Source organism: Schistocerca gregaria, chromosome 3 (genome assembly GCF_023897955.1).
Source record: "Schistocerca gregaria isolate iqSchGreg1 chromosome 3, iqSchGreg1.2, whole genome shotgun sequence".
Lineage (NCBI taxonomy): Eukaryota > Metazoa > Arthropoda > Insecta > Orthoptera > Acrididae > Schistocerca > Schistocerca gregaria.
In genome coordinates, this window is record NC_064922.1 from 567,361,883 (window position 1) to 567,386,330 (window position 24,448).

Sequence of the window (24,448 nt, forward strand, 5' to 3'; positions counted from 1 at the left end):
ATAATAAAGCTTCAGTTCTTTCATCTATGAGAAATTCGCTCTGCCAGCATAAAACTTTAAAGTCATTCCTTTAGTTGATCAGACGCATCTTCAATAGGTTTCATGTTTGTACTACCTGTGCAGAGCGATTTTTTGTTTTTTCAAGCACTTTTTGCAGTTATTCTATCGTTAACAGATCTAAACAGTCATTGGTATTGGCGTTTCTTTCTGTAACTTCTTCAGTATCAGTCCATAAGCATTTGATGAACTGCAAACACTCCTTTTTGGATATTATATTTAAGAAATCTCGTTCTTTTTTATTAAAGTTCTTCATAATGATGTATGCATTGTTTTGTCTTCCATGAATATCATGTTATACTTTACTCCCCTATCTGTTCCAAGTTCCCTGTTTAATTTTTCGTATTTCTTTCCTTTCTGAAATAGATATGTTTTTATAACTCTCTCTGCAGCTCATATTATTACATAATGACTAGGTTTTTTTATATACGCTTCTTTATTAATTAATTTCCTAACATGGTATTTCCAAAGCAATCATCTGCTTTTAGAATATTTATTTTTCCTCGTTCCTAATGCGTCAGCGGTTGGTTGTGTTATAATTTCTTTAATAGTGTCGCATTCTACATTTCTGCTGTTAGTTTCTGGTTTAATTGGACAGTTCTCGTTCAGTATCTTATCAATACCTACTATTTTAAGTACAGGATGCAGAATACAATGACAAGCGTTTGTTTAAATTGATTTTGTCTTGATTTTGAGATATGATATGTCTACAGTTTGCTTAATACAGCAACAAAGCTACCATAAAAGGTGGACAGATAGCCTATGTCTTTCACACTCACTAGGTGATAAATACGCTGTATATTCAATACAAGATAAAGATTATTATGTCATTGTGATGCATGCTTATGAGGATTTTGACCGAAAGCCGATAGTTCTTAATTCATGCCTTATTTATTTATCATACGATATAAATAAGATAATTATGACAGCACTTCTCCATAACTAATAATGTTTAGCAATTTCCGCTTCATATAACGGAGGTCTGAAGGAGGACGTGCGTAACTGCGATCAAAACTTCACTTTTCGATTTTGTTTGTAATTTACTGAGAAAAAAATCTACGTTGTTTGATGTTTTCTGGCCACTCTCTTTCGCAACTGTTTGTGGACTAAGAGTTTCTGACAGGCAAAAAATGGCTTCCTGAATGTGTAATGAATGCAATCAAACCCACATTTAGGTTCCTGATAAATCCTGGCCTTCTAAGGTAGTGTGTACAAGGCAAAACTCAAAATCCAAATGAATTTGTGAATGCATTTATCTTGCCCCTAGAAAACATTTTCATGATCTTAAGTTGTGATAATTGAAATATGTGACGCAGTAATTGTATTTAATCACGGAAACAGTGTTACAGCTTTTGAGTTTCAGGGCTGGCGCGTTCATTCACTGTTACAGTTCTTGAGAGAATTGACCTACGTCGTTTGTCTAGAGCTGAAATGTCTGTTCAGGATCTAGCAAAGGAAAGAAGTTACAAGTCAGATCTTGAGGACAAAGGAGATCCTGATCACAGTTATGGAGCATTATGAGAAGGTGTAATTGAATGAAATATAAGTTTAAGCTATAAATTAATTTCTCGGAAACTACGTTTTCTGACCTTTGTGTACCTTTTCCTCAGAACACCTATGATGTAACGCTTTAATATATGGCCCACGCGCCTCTCAATGGGCAACAAACAAAGTTGCAGATATAAATTTTCTAATGTTTTGTTTAAGAGAGATGTGTAAATAAACGTGATGAAATTCCTATACCGATTCCTACCAAAAACATGAACCACTTTATAAAATCTTTTTTCATCAAAGGTATTCAAAACTCCTTACGTATAATAGTTTATATCGATGTAGGCACAGTACAGATCAACTTTGTCAATTATTGGTTTAATAGGTTATGAGGAAAACTATTATTAATAAGCATAGATGTATAAAAATTGATATTTATATACCAGTTTTTAAAGTCAAAGGAAAATTTTGAAAACTGGATTTGAAGTTGCATATTACTGTTAACAAAAACCACATAAAATTTTAGTTGTTCATCTGTAATATCTTAGGCACACTGTTTGATAACAAGGGAGAATGAATTTAATGCATGTCCCCGTCTCAACCTCTCCGTACATTTGAAACGTTTCTCGGAGCTTGGAACGCCTCTTGCGAAGCCGCACTTGGTCGCGGATACTTCACGCACTCGCTGTGCGGCGCGCGAAACAAATTAGGCACCGATTCCAACAGAATCGTTTGTTGGTGGATCCTGTATAGTATCATCTCAATCTACATAGGGCCTCGCTAGACCTGCGTCATATAATTAAAATTATCACTACTCCTGTACCGCTAATACTTGTTCTGTACCATTTTAACTACGCTTAGAAAGACTCATAGGCTCTACAAAAACGCCCACAGGTGGTTTATAGTAACTCGCAATATTTCCTTGTGAGCAAAAAGTTTTCATTGGTTGAATTACAGCTCCCAAAAGCTGTTAATTTCATCATCCAACGCCACCTCCACTCTCCAATATCTCCTCACGATGGTACTAGACTTCCATGCACCGACTCGTGGCGATAACATATTAGACCTTCTGGTGACAAACATGCCCGAACTATTTGAAACAGTTAACGCAGAACAGGGAATCAACGATCATAAAGCGGTTACTGGATCGTTTATTTCAGCGGTAAACAGAAATATTAAAAAAGGTAGGAAGATTTTTCTGTTTGGCAAAAGTGACAAAAAGCATATCACAGAGTACCTGACGGCTCAACACAAAAGTTTTGTCCTAAGTACAGATAGTGTTGAGGATCAGTGGACAAAGTTCAAAACCATCGTACAATATGCGTTAGATGAGTATGTGCCAAGCAAGATCGTAAGAGGTGGAAAAGAGCCGCCGTGGTACAAGAACCGAGTTAGAAAACTGCTGCGGAAGCAAAGGGAACTTCACAGCAAACATAAACATAGCCAAAGCCTTGCAGACAAACAAAAATTACGCGAAGAGAAATGTACTGTGAGGAGGGCTATGCGAGAGGCGTTCAATGATTTCGAAAGTAAAGTTCTATGTACTGACCTGGCAGAAAATCCTAAGAAATTTTGGTCTTACGTCAAAGCGGTAGGTGGATCAAAACGAAATATGCAGACACTTTTTCTAAAGCTGTTTCACAGGGGAAGACTGCACTGTAGTTCCTTCTCTAGATTGTCGCACAGATGACAAAATGGTAGATATCGGAATAGACGACAGAGGGATAGAGAAACAATTAAAATCGCTCAAAAGACGAAAGGCCGCTGGACCTGATGGGATACCAGTTCGATTTTAGAGTACGCGAAGAAACTTCCCCCCCCCCCCCCCCCCTTCTTGCAGCGATGTACCGTTGGTCTCTAAAAGAGGGTAGCGTTCCAAAGGATTGGAAAAGGGCACAGGTCATCCTCGTTTTCAAGAAGGGACGTCGAACAGATGTGCAGAACTATAGACCTATAGCTCTAACGTCGATCAGTTGTAGAATTTTGGAACACGCACTATGTTCGAGTATAATGACTTTTCTGGAGACTAGAAATCTACTCTGTAGGAATCAGCATGGGTTTCGAAAAAGACGGTCCTGTGCAACTCAGCTCGCGCTATTCGTCCACGAGACTCAGAGGGCCATAGACACGGGTTCCCAGGTAGATGCCGTGTTTCTTGACTTCCGCAAGGCGTTCGACACAGTTCCCCACAGTCGTTTAATGAACAAAGTAAAAGCATATGGACTATCAGACCAATTGTGTGATTGGATTGAGGAGATCCTAGATAACAGAACGCAGCATGTCATTCTCAATGGAGAGAAGTCTTCCGAAGTAAGAGTGATTTCAGGTGTGCTGCAGGGGAGTGTCGTAGGACCGTTGCTATTCACAATATACATAAATGACCTGGTGGATGACATCGGAAGTTCACTGAGGCTTTTTGTGGATGATGCTGTGGTATATCGAGATGTTGTAACAATGGAAAATTGTACTGAAATGCCACAGGATCTGCAACGAATTGACGCATGGTGTAGGGAATGGCAATTGAATCTCAATGTACACAAGTGTAATGTGCTGTGAATACATAGAAAGATAGATCCATTATCATTTAGCTACAAAAAAGCAGGTCAGCAACTGGAAGCAGTTAATTCCATAAATTATCTGGGAGTAGGCTTTAGGAGTGATTCAAAATGGAATGATCATATAAAGTTGATCGTTAGTAAAGCAAATGCCAGACTGAGATTCATTGGAAGAATCATAAGGAAATGCAATCCGAAAACAAAGGAAATAGGTTACAGTACGCTTGTTCGCCCACTGCTTGAATACTGCTCAGCAGCGAGGGATCCGTACCAGATAGGGTTGCTAGAAGAGATAGAGAAGATCCAACGGAGAGCAGCGCGCCTCGTTACAGGATCATTTAGTAATCGCTAAAGCGTTACGGAGCTGATGGATAAACTCCAGTGGAAGACTCTGCAGAAGAGACGCTCAGTAGCTCGGTACGGGCTTTTATTAAAGTTTCGAGAACATACCTTCACCGAAGAGTCAAGCAGTATATTGCTGCCTCCTACGTGTATCTCGCGAAGAGACCATGAGGAGAAAATCAAAGAGATTAGAACCCACACAGAAGCATACCGACAATCCTTCTTTGCACGAACAATACGAGACTGGAATAGAAGGAAGAACCGATAGAGGTACTCAAGGTACCCTCCGCCACACACCTTCAGGTGGCTTGCGCAGTATGGACGTAGATGTAGATGTAGAGGCTTTAAAGTAATGCAACATATTTTTCCCTTAGTCAGTTTCGGTTAAAAAACAAAGTTGTTGTGGAATGTGGTGGAATATTCCAGCTTCAACATCATATATAGATTCATGGAATGCTGACGGGTGCTGGCGCTATAAGTAGCTTTCAAAACTGCGCCGGTAGCGGATGTTCGTTCCAAGCAGAGACCTGTCATTGAATTTATTTTGACCGGAAACCAGAACGTCGCAGACGTTCATAGGTACCTCCAGAATACCTACGGAGACCTGACAATGAACAAACCACGGTGAGTCGTTGGGTGAGACGACCGTTTTCATTGCAACAAGATCGCGGCAACCTGTCCTATCTCCTGCCGGCCAGCTGACCACACATAGCTGCGACTCCTGCAGTTTTGGAACGTGTGGCCATTCTTATTCGAGGATATCTACGGATCACAGACAAACATCTCGCTGCTCAGCTAGACGTCTCCGTTGGTAGTGCTGACACGCAAGACCACCACTTGAGTACTCAAAACTATGTGCCCGCTGTGATCCTCGCCGCCTAACGGAAGGCCAGGAAGAGCAAAGAGCAGTGAAGGCCATCTGTGCGGAGTTGCTTAAGCTTTACGAGCCGATCGCGACAATTGTTTGTGGACAATCGTCATAAGCGATGAAAGATGGGTTCATCATTTTGAACCAAACGACCGTCCATAGAGTGGCGCCATACCACCTCTCCTCCGAGGGAAAAGTTCAAAGCCCCACCTGCAGCCGGTAAAGTCATCAGGAAGATCATCTGGAACTCTCTACGGTCTATTCTGTTTGATGTCCTCCCTCATGAACAACTCTGGAATGTCCTGCCGTCCTTAGAAAAGTGAAGAAACGTTTTGTGGGTGTTGGTCGCCACAAAAACGCAAACGAGTATCTCATTCTGCATGACAACGCCTCACACAATTCTACACACCTAAGAGGAGCTCACAAAACTTCATTGGACTTGTCTTTTCTATCCACATTACAGCCCGAATCGCGTACCTTCCGATTTCGATCTGTTTGGCCAAATAAAGGATGCATTCTATGGGAAGCAGTACGTCTGTGATGCGGATGTTATTAATGCAGCAAGGCTTCGGCTCCGTCGTCGATCAGTGGAGTGGTACCATGTGGAGATACGGGCCGTCCCAATAACGTGGCGCAAGACTATCGCATTTAACGGAGATTTTGTTGAAAAGGAGTAGGGAGTAATATGGAGTATTCTAATCCCAAATAAAACCAAATTGCTTTAAGAAAAAAGTGTGTTGCATTGCTTATCGAACGCCCCTCGTAGCTAGCATATGTTCGCTCACTAAACCGTAACCCTCGCAGAGAACAGTGAAAATGACTTAAGCCGAAGTCCTCGTTCGTGCACGGGAACGTACGTTCGAAGTCCTGAAACCTTCTGTATCAACACATTAACTTTACGATTCACTGAAGGCCATTCACTCCCTACTTAATACATGCAATACTCAAAATGTCATCTCTCCTCCATAGTGCCCACTTCTTGGTACCTACAATCCCGAGAGTTTTCGATCGATTCCTGATACCTATAGCACTTTAAAACACGACCTCCTCATTAGAGAGAACGCAAATTATCTCTAACAATTGCGAGAGTAGCTGGGCACTTCCAGATTTTGCATGGTCCCAGCCAGCACACGAAATCATTTCAACCGTCATGCCATCGAAGCAACGACCTCAGGAGCTGTATGCAGGTGTTTTCGTTGGCCACGTCAAGGTTCCGCTTGTAGTCCTCAGCAAAGTACTTCAACCCGGAAGATGTTTATTTCCATCAGATTCTGGAAAACAGTTGCTATCAGGGAGAAGTTACTAGCCCTCAAGCCAAAATAGTAGTCTTCTACCACAACCCATTTATAAGGATTACAAAAGGACTATCTCATACTTTCCAGGTGGATAAAAGAATCCCATCCATGGAAGAATAACCAGTAGTCCAGCAGCGACTGAGTAGCGCTGCTTCATGGCGGAAGCAGACAGCGCACAGCAGGGCGGAGCACGAGTCAACGCTGGAGTAGTGCTTATTGTTAGTTTTTCGCTGCCCCTCTTAACTCAGATCGATAAAACGAATATCGCACTGGACTAATTTGGGACAGCTCTGTTGAATGAGCATGGGAAATTCCACTTGAATATGCTTCTGTTCGTAGCGTATCTGCGTTTCTGTCTGACACAGGGTGTGGCATAAGACAAGTAATCAATAGTATTTGTTTTGGCTGATTTGTTTTGGCCGGCCCCAGCAATGCATGGCAAAAACGAAACTGAGAATACCTTCCTAAACACTAGAGAAAATTAACCTGACGATTCTGCTCATATGAGAGCCACCCAGTATGTACACAGTGTTTTGGGGTGATCCAGAAAAGAGTGTAATAATAATATGTTGTCGTAATGTGGAAATTGAGCAATTTATCTTACGTCCAAAAGGACACAACCATTGGCATTTGAGGCAAGAATGAAAGCATTTACGAAATGGCTAACTTTATAAGCTTTCGCTTGCTGGCGTGATTAAAGTATAGCGTGCATGACAAAATGGTGCAATCCAAAGCTGGCAGCGAGGTAACGGTAGTGCACCATACATCATAGATGACAGGAGTGAATGACAGCTGTGGGGATGTGTTTGGGTCATTAGACGTGCAACTGTTGAGCAGCTTACCAGCCAGATGAACCAAGGGCCTACCAGCAGTATCTCCTCAATGTCCGTTCAACGAATGTGTGTGATTGGGTTACTGCAGCAAGCAGCTGGTTCAGCAACATTGCAGTTCACTGGAGATGAAGGCTGAGATTCACAAGCCAGTACTGCAGCTAGACGCCCACTGAGTGGCGACAGGTGGCCTTTTTAGATGAATCTTGCTTTATGCTCCACTGGACAAATGGCCACTAGCATGTACTGTGTGAAACATCTGGAAGCAAACACCTTGCTACAATCGCCATTCTGGAAGCCACAATGGATCAACACAAGTATGTATCTATCACTGAGGACTACGCCCATTCCTTTTTTTAGCATCTACCAGCAGGGAAATGCAATGTGTCACACAGCTCGCAGTGTTCATGCATGGCTCAAAGAGCCCCAATATGAGTCTCCCGTTTTGTACTGACCAGATATAAATACTATCGAGAAAATGTAGGACCACCTCGATGGGATTTTCCGCGCTGTGGGTCCGCAACAGGGGATGACTCCACATCCCTGTTTGTAACTTCCAGAAACTCACTGACTTTCTCCCTGGATGTTCTGCAGGGGACAGTGCTGTAAAATGTGGTTTTCCTGGATTTTGACAGGTGGTCTCATTAATGTGACTGGACAGAATATAAAAAACATGAATATGCACTGCTGGAAAGGAAATGCTACACTCTCAAGTGTTCAGTGTTCAGTGGCACCAGTCTAGAATATGTGCATACTCAGGGTTTTTAGCATTAGTGATATGTTTGTCACTGTCATCAGCAATCAGATGGCACTCCTGAGGCCTTGTCTGTACTTTCTGTTTTTACATTGCAGCCAGTAACTTCATTGAGTTTAGAGTGCCTGCAATATTCATTCTAGGGTAGAACCATGCCCCATGTATTGTACACATTCAGTAATTTGAATGGGGTCGCATTTTAGGCGTCTGGGAAGCTGGATAGAGATATTGACAGAATGCTGCACATGCTGGACATAACGTATCAGTAGTGATTAGCTGATCTGAACGGTGGACTGTGGTACATTTCCACATATGTAGACCATGCTACTGCTATTTATTCGATAGTAAGGTGATATAGCTTTTCAGCAGGACAATGCAGTTTCCCACATGGCTGTAACGTGTTTTTTGCGCTGTAAAATTACTACCATAGCTAGCAAGAGCACCAGATTTCTCTCCAGTTGAGGACGTTTGGGGCATGACGAAATGGGAATGTATTTGTTCTCTAGGTCTGCAAGAACCATTGCCGAATCACAACCAAAGGTGCACGATGCTTGGGACAATCTACCGCAGGCTTCTATTCAGCACCTTTATGTGCATGTGAGAACGCACACCAGCTTTGCCGTGTGATTGGTGTACACTTAGTAAGGATGCGACTACCTGGGACCCTATATTGTGACTTGTGTCTTTCATTTGCCTGAAATCGAATTAGTTCATGCCTTAAGATCGACAACCTACTGACAGGACTACGAAGGCTTTCCTGGCGTAATAATTGATAATATTCTTCTCGGGAATGCAGCCGGATCATAACGTCTTCATGAGACAATATTTCCGCGGTCCAACTGGCCGCCATCTTCAGGTGAGAGTGCTGGTGCATGATCTCGCCGGAGCTGACTTCCCAGCGCAAGCGGCGGCCCCTATATAGGCCGCAGAAGACCCACAACACGTGCGCGAGAAGGTGCCGTAACTGCCCTCTTGCGCAGTAAACATAGCGCGCCGCCAGTGGTGGAAATGAGATATCGCTGTCAAAAATTAAAAAAAATTAATTTATGCGCTACAGTAGCTAGAAGGGCAATTTCGTTTCCATTGCCAGTCGCTCCCGTTGTACGTCGACGTTTTGTGGGAGCCCAGCTTCCTGTTTCCGTGAGTGTCTTGTAGATGTTGCCAACTGTTCGATGTGACGGACACCGCCGATCTGGCTGGCATTTAGCATACAGCGTCACAGCTGCAGTTGCATTTCTGCGACATCCGTCATAAATTAAAGTAATATCTAGTTTTTCTTCATTACTGAAGGCCGGCATATCGACTAGATGACGGCAACATATATGTGAATTACGTTACAGTATGAGAGCAGTTCAGCAGACCATTGTACATTGAAGGTAGAGCGGGCCGTGGTGATACTGTTATGTTTACAGCAGGATACAGGTGCCAATCCAGGCACCCCCTGCTCTGAGCCGAGTAATACATGCGATGCATTATGTCAGAAACTGTGACACTGTTGCTATTCTTTACAAGCTACATATTTCAGAACTTGATCAGGTAGTCTATCAGGGTCAAGTCACAAGTTCAGCTTTTTCAAATAGTACGTTTATGCTGGTGAAAACCGTTTTTGAATATCTATTGTTATTCCAGGGATATTTGAGGTGGCAGAGTTAGGTGAGACAACCTGTATATGGTCATTTAGTATTATGAGAAGTAAGCTATAGATATTTGGTAAATAATTAAAGAATCGAACTCTCTATTTTACACACATTTGATATTCCTGTTGTGAAAAAATTATTGAATATTTAATGAACAAAAGCGACATAAAAGGAGAAGGTGGACTTTTTAACATTATTAGTAGCATTAGCACATCTAGAAACTGTTGGTTCAGTTGCTGGTGGATCTACAGCAATTGGAAATGCAGTTGTAAAGAATAAAACAGCTCATAAAGAATATGAAGAACAAGGAAAAACATAATAAAGCAAAGGTAAAGAAAGGAATTGGATGTAAATAACAAATTTCCAGAAAATAACAAAAAAATTAAATTCTTTACCTAGTTTTGATATAGAAGAATTAGTTGATCAATTAAAATTTTAGAATTTTCATCACGTTTTTATGATTGATGAATTACCTGATAAGCCAAATAATGTAGACTGTGGAATAGTAGTTGTAGATATATCTGAATATTTTGGTTTCAAAGCTACATTATACGATAAAGCAATAATTGAATTTATATTTCAGATTAGAAGCAAACAAAAAACATTTGGCTTTAAGCCAAAGATAATTATTTTCATAAGTAATCTTCAACACATTTTTATCGTCATATTTAAGTTTTTTATTTTTTAGACCTAAAAATGAATATTTATATATAATAACTACTTGAAAAAGCTAAACTTGTGACTTGACTCTGATAAACCACCTGATTAAAAAATCCAGAAGGGGAGCATGAAATGCAAAGATACTTCATGTTCTGAGGGGACATTTGATATTATTTCAGTGCTTTTCGAATCGAGTCGAATTTACAAAGCACTTAGCAGTATGAGACCACTTACCACGGTGACATTGCACCCAATCTGGCCGGAATCCCTGTACTGCCTCGGATGTGACAATTGTCGAAAAGTTATCGCATTCTCTCCAAAGGCAAGCTGGCTCACAACTGTTGTAACTGGTTCGTGATACCCTAGAGACTGGCACTGGGATAGAGTTGACACTGGAGCTGCTCCTACGCATATTCTATTGGGAACAGATCTGAGGCTTACTGAGCATAGGAAAGTCTCAAGATCACATACATTTCATAGATACATGTGCCACGGTGGTCAGTCATTATCCTTTTGAATATGGCAGCCTGATACCGTCGTATAAGGGGTAGCTCACTAGGATGAACGGTCTGTGATGTACTGTTTGCTGTCACAGTTCTCTCATTCGCTGCCAGCCTTGATGTGAGGTAATATCATATGGCTTCTCACACCATAAGGCCAAGAGTAACACCACTCTGCTTCTCCAAAACATTGTAACAATTGGACTCCTCACTAGGTTACCACCATTTTCGCTGAAAGAGGTTATCTGGTGTAATGCACAACTGTGATTCATCACTGAACACAACCCAACACCACATATAGACGATCTGTGGTTCTATAACATGGCACCACTCCAAATGTACTTGTTTGTATTGTGCTGTTAACGCCAGCCTATGGATAGTGTGGTAATTCGGTAGGCCTTCTGTTGATACTCTCCGATCAATGGTGAGGGATGACACAATAGTTGCAGGGAGTCCATTATTCTCCAATGGCACGCAGATTTGAAGGGGTTAAAATGTACTTGATGCATAGAAAATATTGATGGTTAGACATCATTGACGAAATATTTCTGCCCTCAGATTCCAATGCAGTTTAACATCGGGGGCTAGTTCCATCGAATGTCCCACAGATTTAGATATTATACGATTTGACAAACTATCCCAGTGAAGACCGACAATGAGCGCCCACTAAATTTTTTCAGGATCTGGAAACACTGTCTCAGCGAGTTACCGACATCGCTGTGGCCTTCACAGCGATCACGCAATTTGTGATGCTGTCCACACCCATTGTATAGCTAATCGGGTCTGGTAACAACACTAAAAATAAACAACACTAATTAAGTCTGGTGGCCATTCTGTCACACACAGCTGCAACTCTATGACCTCTATACCTGTCGATGGTGTGTATGGTAGGAAGTTACTGTGATATCTAACCTTATCTTCTGGGTTTTTGGCTTTTTTAAGGCAGTATATTTCTCCGGTGGTTTTTTAAACAATGCTGTCATCTGTCTGCGATCAATTTTGTATTGTTCAAACTTCCACTTGGTGAGCAAGTGGAAGTATGAACAATATAAAATGATCTAGTTCTTGTGCTCCTTTTGATCTGTTTGAAACATACATACTACTTTTCCACATAATATTCTGCTATATTCCCACTTTCGTTAGATGTGGTCCACGCCAATTAAAAGGTTTTGTTACAATTTAATAATATTTGTAGATTTACAAAGAGAATTTGTTTCCCTCGTTAATAACAACTGCTGCCTTAATTTTACTATCTGAGATTAATGGACCACTAAGAGCAGTCCCCATTTAATGTGTCTATCCCACACAACCACTCTGTTACTCCTTGGAAGTAAAGTACCTGCTGCTTTGGTAGCAGATGTCCTACATAGAGCAGGTCAGAGACATATTATCAGACTTGACTGAGCTTACAGTGGCTGAAAGGCGATATGCCACAGTCATTAACAGCCATTATTATTTATTATTATTATTATTGTGCTTTTACGGCCTCATTGGACCACTTCAGTCAATTTCTTTCCGGTCTTCCTAAGATTTCTCATTGTTTTTTCCTTCTTGGCTTTCCAGTATTTCTTCATTCTATCCGATCTTTGTTTTCGTTCCTCTTCTGAAAATACCCTTTTAGTTGTTTCTCTTTTATCAATTTTTGGCAAGAATCTAGTATTTCTATTTTTTAATTTATTTACTTGTTTTGATTTGGTTTTCAAGTCCTCCAGCGTTATGTCTAGTTCTTTCATGTCTTCTTTTATTTCCTTTACCCAGGCAGGTTGTTGTTTTTGTTTCCAGAGTTTCTCTAAAATTTTGCGTATTAATCTGTCTCCAGGTGTTCTAAATAGATGGCCAAAAATGATATTCTCTTCTTTCTCATGGTAACCGTTACTGGTTCTATCTCCTGATATACTACTGCATTTGGGACAATACGCCATTCTCCTGCATTTTGGTACTTTTTATTGATGCATGTCCTTATTATTTTTCTTTCTATTTTTAGAATTTTGTCTGTGTTGTTCCTTTGATTTAGCTTAAACAGGGTTTCACTTCCATAGGTTATTTCTGGTTGGACAACAGTCTTGTAATGTTTTAATTTTGTATTTATTGAAAAACAGTTTTTGTTGTATGTGTTTCTGGATACTTTTTGGGCTCTTGATAATTTATTAGTTCTCTCTGTCCAGGACATTTTTTCATTTAAGTTATAGGTTATATTTTCTCCGAGGTACTTAAATAGTTTTACAATTTCTATATCAGTCCCACACATCTGTACACTATTTATTACAAGGGGGACTGTTGCCATTATTTTTGTTTTTTCAAATGAAATTGTTAATCCTACTTTTCCTGCAATATTTTGGAGATTTGTGAGTTGATCCTTAGCCTCTTCAATGTTGTTGGCTAGTAGTGCCAGATCATCTGCAAATCCCAAACAATTTAGGCTAATTTTGTCTTTATTCTACCCAATTTTTATATTTTTTTTCTTTATACCATTCTCTCATTAAATATTCCAGAGTACAGTTAACAGAAGGGGTGATAATACATCACCTTGTCTTAGTCCTGTTTTAACTGTGAAGGGTTCAGACATTTCACTTCTGAACTTCACCTTTAATTTAGTATTTGTTAATTATTTTTATATTTAAACAACACTATTTTATTCATTATAGGACTACTTTGTATTATGTTTTAGTTATTACAGAAGACTTTCATTGCATTTGGGAGGACGACAGCTCAACTTCCTATCTGGCCATGCAGATTTAAGCTTGTCACGATTTCCCTAAATTGCTACAGGCAAATGCTAGGATGTTCCCTTTGAATTTTCATGACCGGTTTTTCCCCATCCTTGACACAGTCGTAGCTTGTGCTCTGTTCTCTAATAATATCTTACGACGGAAGTACACTTACCTGGAGACTTATTGAGTCTAAACTTTATCTCCGCTAGGAATAGAAGCTAAAGCTTAGAATTAAAATTCGTGCTAAGGCCGGGACTAGAATCCCTCGTCTCCTGTTTACTATGCCGATGTGCATCCAGTACGCCACCCTGGCACTGTGGCTGACATATCTACATGGACTAATGTAGCCCTCCGCCTCCATGAGGTGTTAATTGAAATTTATGCTATGGAGGGCGTTGGTTCATGAGCTGTGTCAGACCAAATGCCAGGGTGGTGTACTGGATACCCATCAACCTAGTAACCAGGAAACCTGGGTTCAAGTCCTGACTTTGCCGCAAATATTAATTTATTGACTCAGTTTCTATTCTTGTATAGTGGTAAATGAGACGTTAGGCCCTAATCTTCATTCCTTCCTTACCCCAGAAGAATTTTGGTGACTGAAAACATACCGTCATTTTATTTCATTCGACATTTTTTCATACTTTTGAGGGAAAATAACGCAAAAAATGTAGATGTAAAAAGTAAAATGCAAATTAAGAATGCATCATTAAAACAGATAATGAAAAACCAGCTGTAGGTGTTCAAAGCTCAATAGGCATCAACCTGGGTTGGATTAAAAGAAATTTTGTTCGATTTAATGCTTCAAACGAATAAATGTTCTTAGAGCAAACCTCTTTTTCTGTAGTCAGTGTCTTTTGTCCCCTGCGTATCCCTGTAGACATTTCATCATCCTGCTATGTTCGAATCGTCGTACATAACCTCTTATCTTTTTAGATAATAACGAATAAATGCTTCAGTTTCAATAAACTGATTTTCCTTACAGAATAGTTCCAAAAGAAACCTAGGACTACTTTCTATAGTAGCAGAATTGTAATTATTATTTTTCATGGCGTGTTAAAAACCCATGTAGAAACATGATTTACCAGTTTAAGGCACTTTCTTTAATTTCAATGACCATTATAATACGTGCAGTCAGTGGTGTAAGAGGCACAGCTGAGTGATAGTAATTGTGTACTGACCTGCAGACAGCGGCGACATCAAGTGGAAGGACGCACAAATGGCACCAGCACTCTCCCCAAACAGTGTGACCAGCTGAGGGTCGCCGCCGAAGCTGGCGATGTTCCTCTGCACCCAGGTTAGCGCTAGCTGCTGATCCTTGTTGCCTGCATTACCAGGAACCACTTCATCACCCGTACTCAGGAACCCTGTGAAACATACAGCTTTATGGCATGTCTTCTACTCGAACCTCTTGACAGACTGTAGTAGCTCGCGTGTGCACTATGTGGTAGTCGGGCGAACACGAGCACAGATGGGTAGGGGTGAACAGACAGCTGACATGCTGTCACTCCTGTCGCAGGGCTGTAACATTTGCGATCCTACAACGATTATCGAGCTTATGCGGGCAGGGGTGGCGAAGCAGCTAGTGCATAAGGCAGATCGCATGCAACAGAGCTATTTATCAGATAGCCTACTTCGCATGTGATCAATGAGAGGGGCAGGCAGGGCGCCACTGTTCCATAAGGTAGCATTGTAACAACCTACACATGTCGTCCACTTTAGAGATTGTAGTTCCTTGTTCTTACTCTGTAAAATATTACGAAGTCTTCAAGAAACAAGGAAATGACACACGTGAGCCATAAATTGTGTCTCCTTTCTTCATCGTCCCCTTTCTGCTGTAGGGACTCAAACTAAATTATTTTTGACTGCAACAAAATTTATATTTCCTCGGTATTCACCATACTTAGGAACAGGGGGGGGGGGCGGCGGTGGTTTACGCTCACCATTTGAAAATAGTGTAACATTATCAGTTACTTTATATTTGAAAATTCTGAAGAATATTTATTGTTTCTAATGAGTTCTTCTACCAAACTGGACAACTGTTTAAAATTTTCTGTTAAACTTAAACAAAAAATTCAAGTTCTCTAGTAGATCTTACTTTTTCCAATGAACGTCATATTCAGTATTTTCAGGTTCACAGCACTGGTTATGCTTCAGTGTCTCTTTAAAAAGTATTTTGCGATTAAACAACAACTGACGAGATGTGAATTTTTATAACTTTTTATGGTGGGCATTAAAGTGCCCTCCCAAATTCCTGGTACTACACGTTACAGAGAAGGTGTTGATATTGCTAAGACTATGTTAAATGACATTTTCAGATTCTGGACACTAACTACATATCAGTATCTCTTCTTAAAAGTATGTTGTTCACATAAGTCAACAACAATTAATTAATTTTAACTTTGATTCTTCTTTAACTTTTTAGGGCGGGAATGAAATATCCCCGCCCATCTGGCAATGCGTGTTATGGAAAATGCATTATTTTTGGTAGGGATGAAACAAAACCAAATTATCGAAAGTGAAAGAGTGCAGGATGTATCTTTCAGACTGGCAGAAAATTCCTAAACATGTGATTAACTTCTCATGGCTGGGCTGACAGTCAAGTAGAATTTCTTTGCCATCTCTGCCAGAGTTAGAATGTCATGGACAGACCTCAATTTTTTTTTATTTTTTCTCCTGAATTTTATTTCCTTTCCTAAATTTTAACTATATTTCCTTTGCTACTTGATCTTTCACAAACTGAGCAACATGAGGGACAGGCTACAACACTCACTATCTTCTCATTCATTGCCTTATTTCATTTCCTTCGGGTTTCGTGACATTCATACAAGAAATAACTATAATTCTGATTTGTGTCAAAAACGGTGAGTTGCAGAATTCAACGACAGTAACATATACGAGTACACACACATTTTTGTGGACATGGACTATTTCCAAGTTAAATATTTTATATTTTTCAAACTTTGATAAAGTAATCTGATCTCTTGTATGTGTTGTAGGTTCTGCTCTACCTCCTCCAGAAGTACATCTGGGCTTGATATGACTTACTACAGAGCCGCCGCGAGTGTCTCAAGCGTTTCTTCGTCCGGCACTACACTTTAGTGTGATTCCTCCCGTTGACTGCATGCGATTTTTTACAGCCAACCTTTGGAATGCTTGACGGCCCCAGTTTGTCAGTACATGAGGTCTGCCGCGCCTGCATTTAACAGTGGCTGTTTCTTCCCATTTACATTTCACAATCACTTCATCAACAGCGGACTTGGACAGCGTCCAAGGGTTGAGACGTCCTTGTTGCACTTGTTACCCAGGAGAAACCCAATGATTAGTAGACGTCAGTGAGCTCCCCTGGCCTCCCACATCTTCTATTACTGCTTCACAACTCAGACAAAATACACCCAGCCTGCTTTTACACTGCTGGTCTCCCTCCCTTGAAATGCAGCGGTCGATTCTGCGTTAAATAGGGGTTTACAGTTATTTTTGGTCAGATAATGTGATGATATATTCTATCACGATATGGTTGCGACTACATATGTATATCGTTAAGACTGAGACAAGGCACTGAAAATGTGACCTACCATCAGGACAACAGTACCTACCAAAAGCTCCCAGCCGGTAGTTTATGGTGACGAGTATGACACCGTAGGAGACGAGGAAGTCTGGTCCGTACTCTCGGTCCGAGCCCCCACCACGTACAAACCCCCCACCATGCACCCAGAACATGACGGGCAGGTTGGCGCCCTCTTCTGGCACTCCCGGCACGTACACGTTCAGGTAGAGGCAGTCCTCCGAGCCGCTGCCGTCCTCTTGGACGCAGTCGCTGCCGTACTGGGTGGCGTTCCGCACTCCATCCCAGCCTGCTGCCGGCTGCGGAGCCTGTGACAAAGGAATCAAAAATCGTACCGCGATAAACTATTGTACTAGGCGATTATGGAATCTGCGTTATAATCTTAGAGATTTCTTTGAAATAGGAAGAATTGTGAATATTTTGTGGAACTATATCAGATGATAATGATTTCTTAAACAGACATATCTTCGTTTTTTGAAATAAAATCATTTCATCTCACAGCATTATAAAAATAAAATCATTATCATGTTATGGCTTTTTCTTCAAGAAACCGTAAAACAACAGATATCTTGAGATTGACGAAAGACCAACCAGAATCACTACAAACTGTAGCAGTAAATAAATTAGGGGCCAGTATTACATGGGAGGCTGGTCGTGCAGTTAAAAGACGTTTAAAACAGCATCAACGACGTGTACTCCTCAATAACACAACAACCTCAATAACACAACAGTTAGCCTTAAAGGAATGTAGTGAAGTACCCAGTCAAGATACGGAGTTCGTTAATTTTCGCATTTCGGTTAAAGCATCGTATCAGTGGAAAGAGAAATTAGAGCGCTAGCAGAAACAGTTAGACGTGCGAATCGTTTCGGGTGTGACTACGTCTTTTGGTTCCTGGTGACTTGCCTGTCTGTCCTCAGTGCTACGACGACGCACGATATGTCCTCCTGCCTGTAGTGCACCGGTAAACTCTTCAGCCAGTCACAGCAATGTTGATAATTAGCCACTGATGAACGTTCGCGTGGTTAAACTTGGAAACAGTCTCCTTAAAAATCGAAAGATTGACAGTGCGCGGCAGCTAGAAGCCTGTTCCCGGAAGAAAGACTCAGCAAGAGGGCAAAAACGTCTGTCCTGTAGATTCTGCATATGACGGACCCGTACCAAGGCCCAAGGACTTTGATTATCATCTGATGTACTGCTTGTGTTCTATTATCTAACATGAGATACCTCTATTACTAGTTTAAGGGAGAGAAATTAACAGAAAAAAACTCTGAAATTTGGTGGATAAACGCATATGGAATGCAAAAATAACGGCTTTTCATCACAAAAATTAACAGAGAGGAATATTTTCAGAAGTGATCTGTCGATTAAACTATTGATCCAGTTGCATTGGTTGACTGTTCCGTAGACTCTTGCTAGAATATTTTATGCGTTAGGAATGAAACACACATGGCAATGATGTAATACTCTACAATATTTATTCAAAATATTGTTCAACATTTATTATCAATATTGTGGAATATTACACCAGAGTTATGTGAGCTTCATTCATAATGTATTGATACATACTACTGGTCATTAAAATAGCTACACCACGAAGATGACGTGCTACAGACGCGAAATTTAACCGACAGGAAGAAGATGCTGTGATATGCAAATGATTAGCTTTTCAGAGCATTCACATAAGGCTGGCGTCGGTGGCGACACCTACAACTTAATGACATGAGGAAAGTTTCCAATCGATTTCTCATACACAAACAGCAGTTGACCAGCGTTGCCTGGTGAAACGTTGTTGTGCTGCCTCGTGTGAGGAGGAGAAATGCGTACCATCACGATTCCGACTTTGATAAAGGTCGGATTGTAGGCTATCGCGATTGCGGTTTATCGTATCGCGACATTGCTGCTCGCGTTGGTCGAGATCCAATGACTGTTAGCAGAATATGGAATCAGTGGATTCAGGAGGGTAATACGGAACGCCGTGCTGGATCCCAACGGCCTCGTATCACTAGCAGTCGAGATGACAGGCATCTTATCCGCATGGCTGTAACGGATCGTGCAGCCACGTCTCGGTCCCTGAGTTAACAGATGGGGACGTTTGCAAGACAACAACCATCTACACGAACAGTTCGACGACGTTTGCAGCAGCGTGGACATCAGCTCGGAGATCATGGCTGCGGTTACCCTTCACGCTGCGTCACAGGCAGGAGCGCCTGCGTTGGTGTACTCAACGACAAACCTGAGTGCACGAATGGCAAGACGTCATTTTTTCGGATGAATCCAGGTTCTGTTTACAGGATCGTGATGGTCGCATCCGTGTTTGCCGACATCGCGGTGAACGCACATTGGAAGCGTGTATTCGTCATCGCCATACTGGCATATCAGCCGGCGTGATGGTATGGGGTACCATTGGTTACACGTTTCGGTCACCTGTTGTTCGCATTGACGGCACTTTGAACAGCGGACGTTACATTTCAGATATGTTACGACCCGTGGCTTTATCCTTCATTCGATCCCTGCGAAACCCTACATTTCAGCAGGAGAATCCACGACCGCATGTTGCAGGTCCTGTACAGGCCTTTCTGGATACAGAAAATGTTCGACTGCTGCCCTTGCCAGCACATTCTCCAGATCTCTCACCAATTGGAAACGTCTGGTCAATGGTGGCCGAGCAAATGGCTCGTCACAATAGGCAAGTCACTATTCTTGATGAACTGTGGTATCTTGTTGAAGCTGCATGGGCAGCTGTATCTGTACACGCCATCCAATCTCTGACTCAGTGCCCAGGCGTATCAAGGCCGTTATTATGGCCAGAGGTGGTTGTTCTAGGTACTCATTTCTCAGGATCTATGCACCCTAATTTCGTCAAAATGCAATCACATGTCAGTTCCAGTATAATATATTTGTATAATGAATACCCGTTTATCATCTGCATTTCTTCTTGGTGTAGCAATTTTAATGGCCAGCAGTGTAATATTAGAAATGACTGTTTTATTTATCACAAACAATGTTTGTTTTACTTTTAATCTCTTATTCGTACATCATATAACACGTAATAAGTAAACAGTGAGACACTGCATCAAAAATTTCGTTGAAAGAAAAATTGAGCGAAGAAACATTAATGTACGAAACATCGTCGAGAATATTTTATGCAAAGATGTCGTCACTCTTAAGGCAGATTAGTGTTTAACACTTTCTCGAAGTCGACGTCATTAGAGAGAGAGAGCACAAGTTCATGTTGGGGATGGGTGAGAAAGAAACTGGTCGTGCTTTTCAAAGGGAGCGTTTCAGTATTCGCCAGTATTTAGGAACAGCACAGGAAATCTCAATCTGGATGACGGGACGGGGTTTGAGCTGCCGTTCTCCAGAATACGAGTGCAGTATTTTACCTCTGCGCCACATCGCTCTGTGCTGAGAGGAAGGCAGCTCGAGTATTCTTACTTGCGCAGTGAAGTACGGTTATACTGTAACACGTTTTCTTGGTAAAAGTAAACACTCTCCAGGTTCAGCATAGTCATTTTTGACACACTCTATCCGTCCAACATCGCTATCGCAGATTAACAGCTTGGAGGTAGGAAGTTAGAAAAAATTTAAAGTTTTATTTTCGGTGTATGCTGGCCAGGAAGCGAGAAGAAGGGCTGAAGTACAATTTTTGATCATTAAGCTGTAAGGATCTCATTATTCTCTTCAATGTAATGTGAGCATACGACGTGGCTGGCTGTGATCGATTCTTCGGCTGGAGACATTCATCACGGAGGCTGCAGTGGTGGATTTCGAAGTGGTGATTGAACACAGTTGTTAATCAATGCTTCGGTTTCATTATTACAGTTATCCATACCGAAATGAATACACAAGCGCACCGTAAACGCTCTCATAACGATTATTTACCCAATACTAATATTTCTCATTCGTACCGTCACAGATATTCACAGACCCTACCACAGATATGCTGTATGCCCCAAAAACCATGAGAATAAGTCACAACGTTGGGTTGGAACAAATAACTAAGCAGATCATGTAAAAACTGAAATATGTTTACTTCCCTGCATTGGCCAGCACGATGAATTACGAACAGTATTGTAATAACTTCTTTTATGAAGATTGTCAAAGTGTGAAAATATTTCTTGGCTTACTATAATAAAAATGCAGCCCCCGCTGCAAAAATGGTTTACTGCCTCGATAAATTCAGATTTAATTTCCTCATAGGATATTATAACTAGCTGAAAGATCGCATATAGCGCCTACATTCATGTTGTAATTTTAGACCTGTCTAACTACGATAACAAATTTACAAATTGCTGGAAAGACTTACCCCTTACTTATAACACGCAATCAGGATTTGGACCTGGTAGAAGGTGTAAAGACAGCTACTAAACACCACATAGTTTATAGAACACGGAATTGAACCTCTTAAAGTGACAGGAGCAGTATGTGTCGATTTATCAGCAGTGTATAGCGCTGTCAGTCACCACCTACTACTAGCCGTGTCCTACATCCTGACCAAGAATTTTAGCCTCACTAATCTCATCACCACTCTTTTAAAGAATCTAAAGTTCTTCTTCGACATCCAAAAACAGTGTAGCGGACGGAAACTACCGAAAAACTATCTTCTGCAGTGAAAACTGTGCTGGCTCCAGTTCAGATTAATATACGCACGAATGAGCAACTCATAGCACCCAAAAGGAGGAGGTACTTGGAAGCTTCCGACCTTTCTCTAGCCACCCAGAGCACAGATTTTGAATTAGTGGAGAACACCCTCAAGTATGGCATTATAAAACTTTCCAGATGCTGCAGCACAAACCAACTTAATCCAAAACCCACGAAGACCTAAGTCCAACGTTTTTTTTTTTTTTTTTTTTTTTTTTTTTTTTTTTTTTTTTTTTAGGATCAGGGAATCTCGTCACAAATTAAAGATAGAATGTCAGGTGTCGAACTGGAAGACTGACAGACCCCAAAATACCAACTGTATGAACTGCAAGTAAATATTTCCCCTAGAAGCAATCTCCTACAGAGTCTCGCCGGATCAAACTGGTTAGTCAATCTGAAACTCTATGAACCTCTGCAGTAACAATATGCCATACTGTGGCAGAGTGCGAATGCCTTTTTTGTTATTCAACAGATAATAAATAGACTGACATGTCCATTACACCAGCGTAATCGTAACAGATTGCTTGAAGTCCACTGAAATCGAATGACTTTACCACCTCGCAGGAATAGCACAACATCCTGTTTAAAGCGAAATAGCTGCAAATTAAGAAAGGAAGGAACTGAAGCAGGAGAGGACGCATACTTGGTATGGGCACGAACTGCCTCCTCAACGCCTGGAGTCAAGGAGTTTCCTTAGAACATCGGCGGCACTTAGAACGACTGCTGTAAAAGCGAGATTGCAACTATGGAGAGCTTCGACCTACCGCCCCCCTGGTTGGAAAAAAGTTTCTGAAACGCTGCTGCCTGGCTATCGGATGGTCATGAACAGACTGAAGTCTGGAGTTGGCAGACAGAGGGTTAATATGACATTCAGTATGACTGTGGAGAAGACCAGAATGTTCATCACACGCTTCAATGCCTACTGCATCCAGCCTCCAACAAGAAGATGAACTTGATCAATGAACAGAAAATGCATTGGAAGTGGCCAAGTTTTGGCCAATAATAATACAGTCGTAAATGTGTGTAATATGCAAGATTTTGGTGCGAGAATAAACAGTTCGTGTTGTGAAGGGTTTCCAATTCAGCCTGTTCTCAGATAAATTTGGTTACGCGTCCACCATAACAAATTTCGTAAAGTATATTTTCACTGTCCACGGAGCACCTCTCAGTTTGTGAATGGTTTCTCAATAAAAGGTTAACGTGCTGGGTCTCAGCGAGGTGGATTAAAGGAAGAAATGAAGCAGTGTAGTGCTGCACTGCTAGATGTATTAGCGGTTGTTCGATCAATACGAGAGTGTTACGGAATTGCTTTGTGAATTCAAATAGGAATCCATGGAGAAACGAGGACGTTCTTTTCACCCAAATGCTGTCGAAATAGTTTAGAGAAATAGCATTTGCGATAGACTGCAGAACGATTCCACTGCCAATAATGGATATCTCGCGTAACGACAGCAAGGACAAAAGAAGATATTTTTTTCCTTGCTCCATCTACGAGTGGAATAGGAACAGGAAAGGTAACGTCTTACAGTGGTACAAGATACCTTTAGCCAAGCACCATACGGTGGCCTGCGTCATATGTACATAGATGTAGGTTTTCCGTTTTTCTCCCGAATTCATTTAGATGCTCCTTTGAAAACAAAGCGCCATATCTCCTTATAATTCTTATCTTACCGAGCCTGTGCTCCATAACTAATGACTCACACGAAGCCCCTTGTGTATGAGGTCGCAAGTTCAACTTTTAGTAAGGCCCATTTGAAAGTGGTGTGTTAACAATTATGACAGGAAAATTATTAGCTGCTAATGACTCACCATGTGCATCAGGATGGCGACAGAAAATGAGTGTCTGGGAGGTGCAGAGATCAACTTTCTATAGGATGTATGTATTACACTTTACAGCATGAACATCGTCGATATTCAAAAAATGTTCATAGGAAACCATTAACTTGCATCATGAATAACGAATGAACAAACAAAGGTCCGTATAATCAAGATCGGAGGCATAGTTACAAACTATGCAGGACATTGAGCTAGTTATCCACTCTTAGAGAATGCATATACAAGCATATTGGTGTAACATGGCGTTGAGAACTGAATGTGATGGCGTGCAACAGAATGCGAAACAGTCTATTGTGGATCTTGTCGTGAAGCTGGAAATTCTATAAGGTATAGTGTAAATAGTATGACAATATGTATTACAGGTACGGAAAAAACAAACATCCAGGGGCTGAATTTGTCCAGTGGTTTCAGATGTTACGAACACGCACTTTCTGGGAGGGTTTATTTGCTCTAAAGGAGTATGAGTTTTACACTCAGACAAGGAATGGAGAACAATCAAGTCAATAATATCAGGCATGGACGGTGGAAACCTACTTCAAAGATTTATTCCAGGAAAAATGGTCTAAATTTTCACATAAATGAGAGGTGAGGATGCAACCGGATGAATTATGGCGTTTGGATATAAAAGTTTCTCAACATGACGTGAGGAGCTGGAAGATAAAGAAGGCACCAGGCTATGGATCAGTATGTCCAGAACTGGTAAAGTTT

At 41.1% G+C, this 24,448-nt stretch overlaps 1 protein-coding gene across 1 annotated transcript in view; it reads right to left on the reverse strand.

The window, feature by feature from the left end:
* LOC126355971 (cholinesterase-like) overlaps window positions 1-24,448 on the reverse strand; it is a 100,458-nt gene that overhangs the window by 44,387 nt on the left and 31,623 nt on the right. The window contains exons 3-4 of the mRNA XM_050006577.1: window positions 17,294-17,570; window positions 14,879-15,064 (exon numbers count right to left, since the gene is read on the reverse strand). Of these exons, the coding sequence (XP_049862534.1) occupies window positions 14,879-15,064; window positions 17,294-17,570 (463 nt within the window). The remainder of the gene's footprint in view (window positions 1-14,878; window positions 15,065-17,293; window positions 17,571-24,448) is intronic.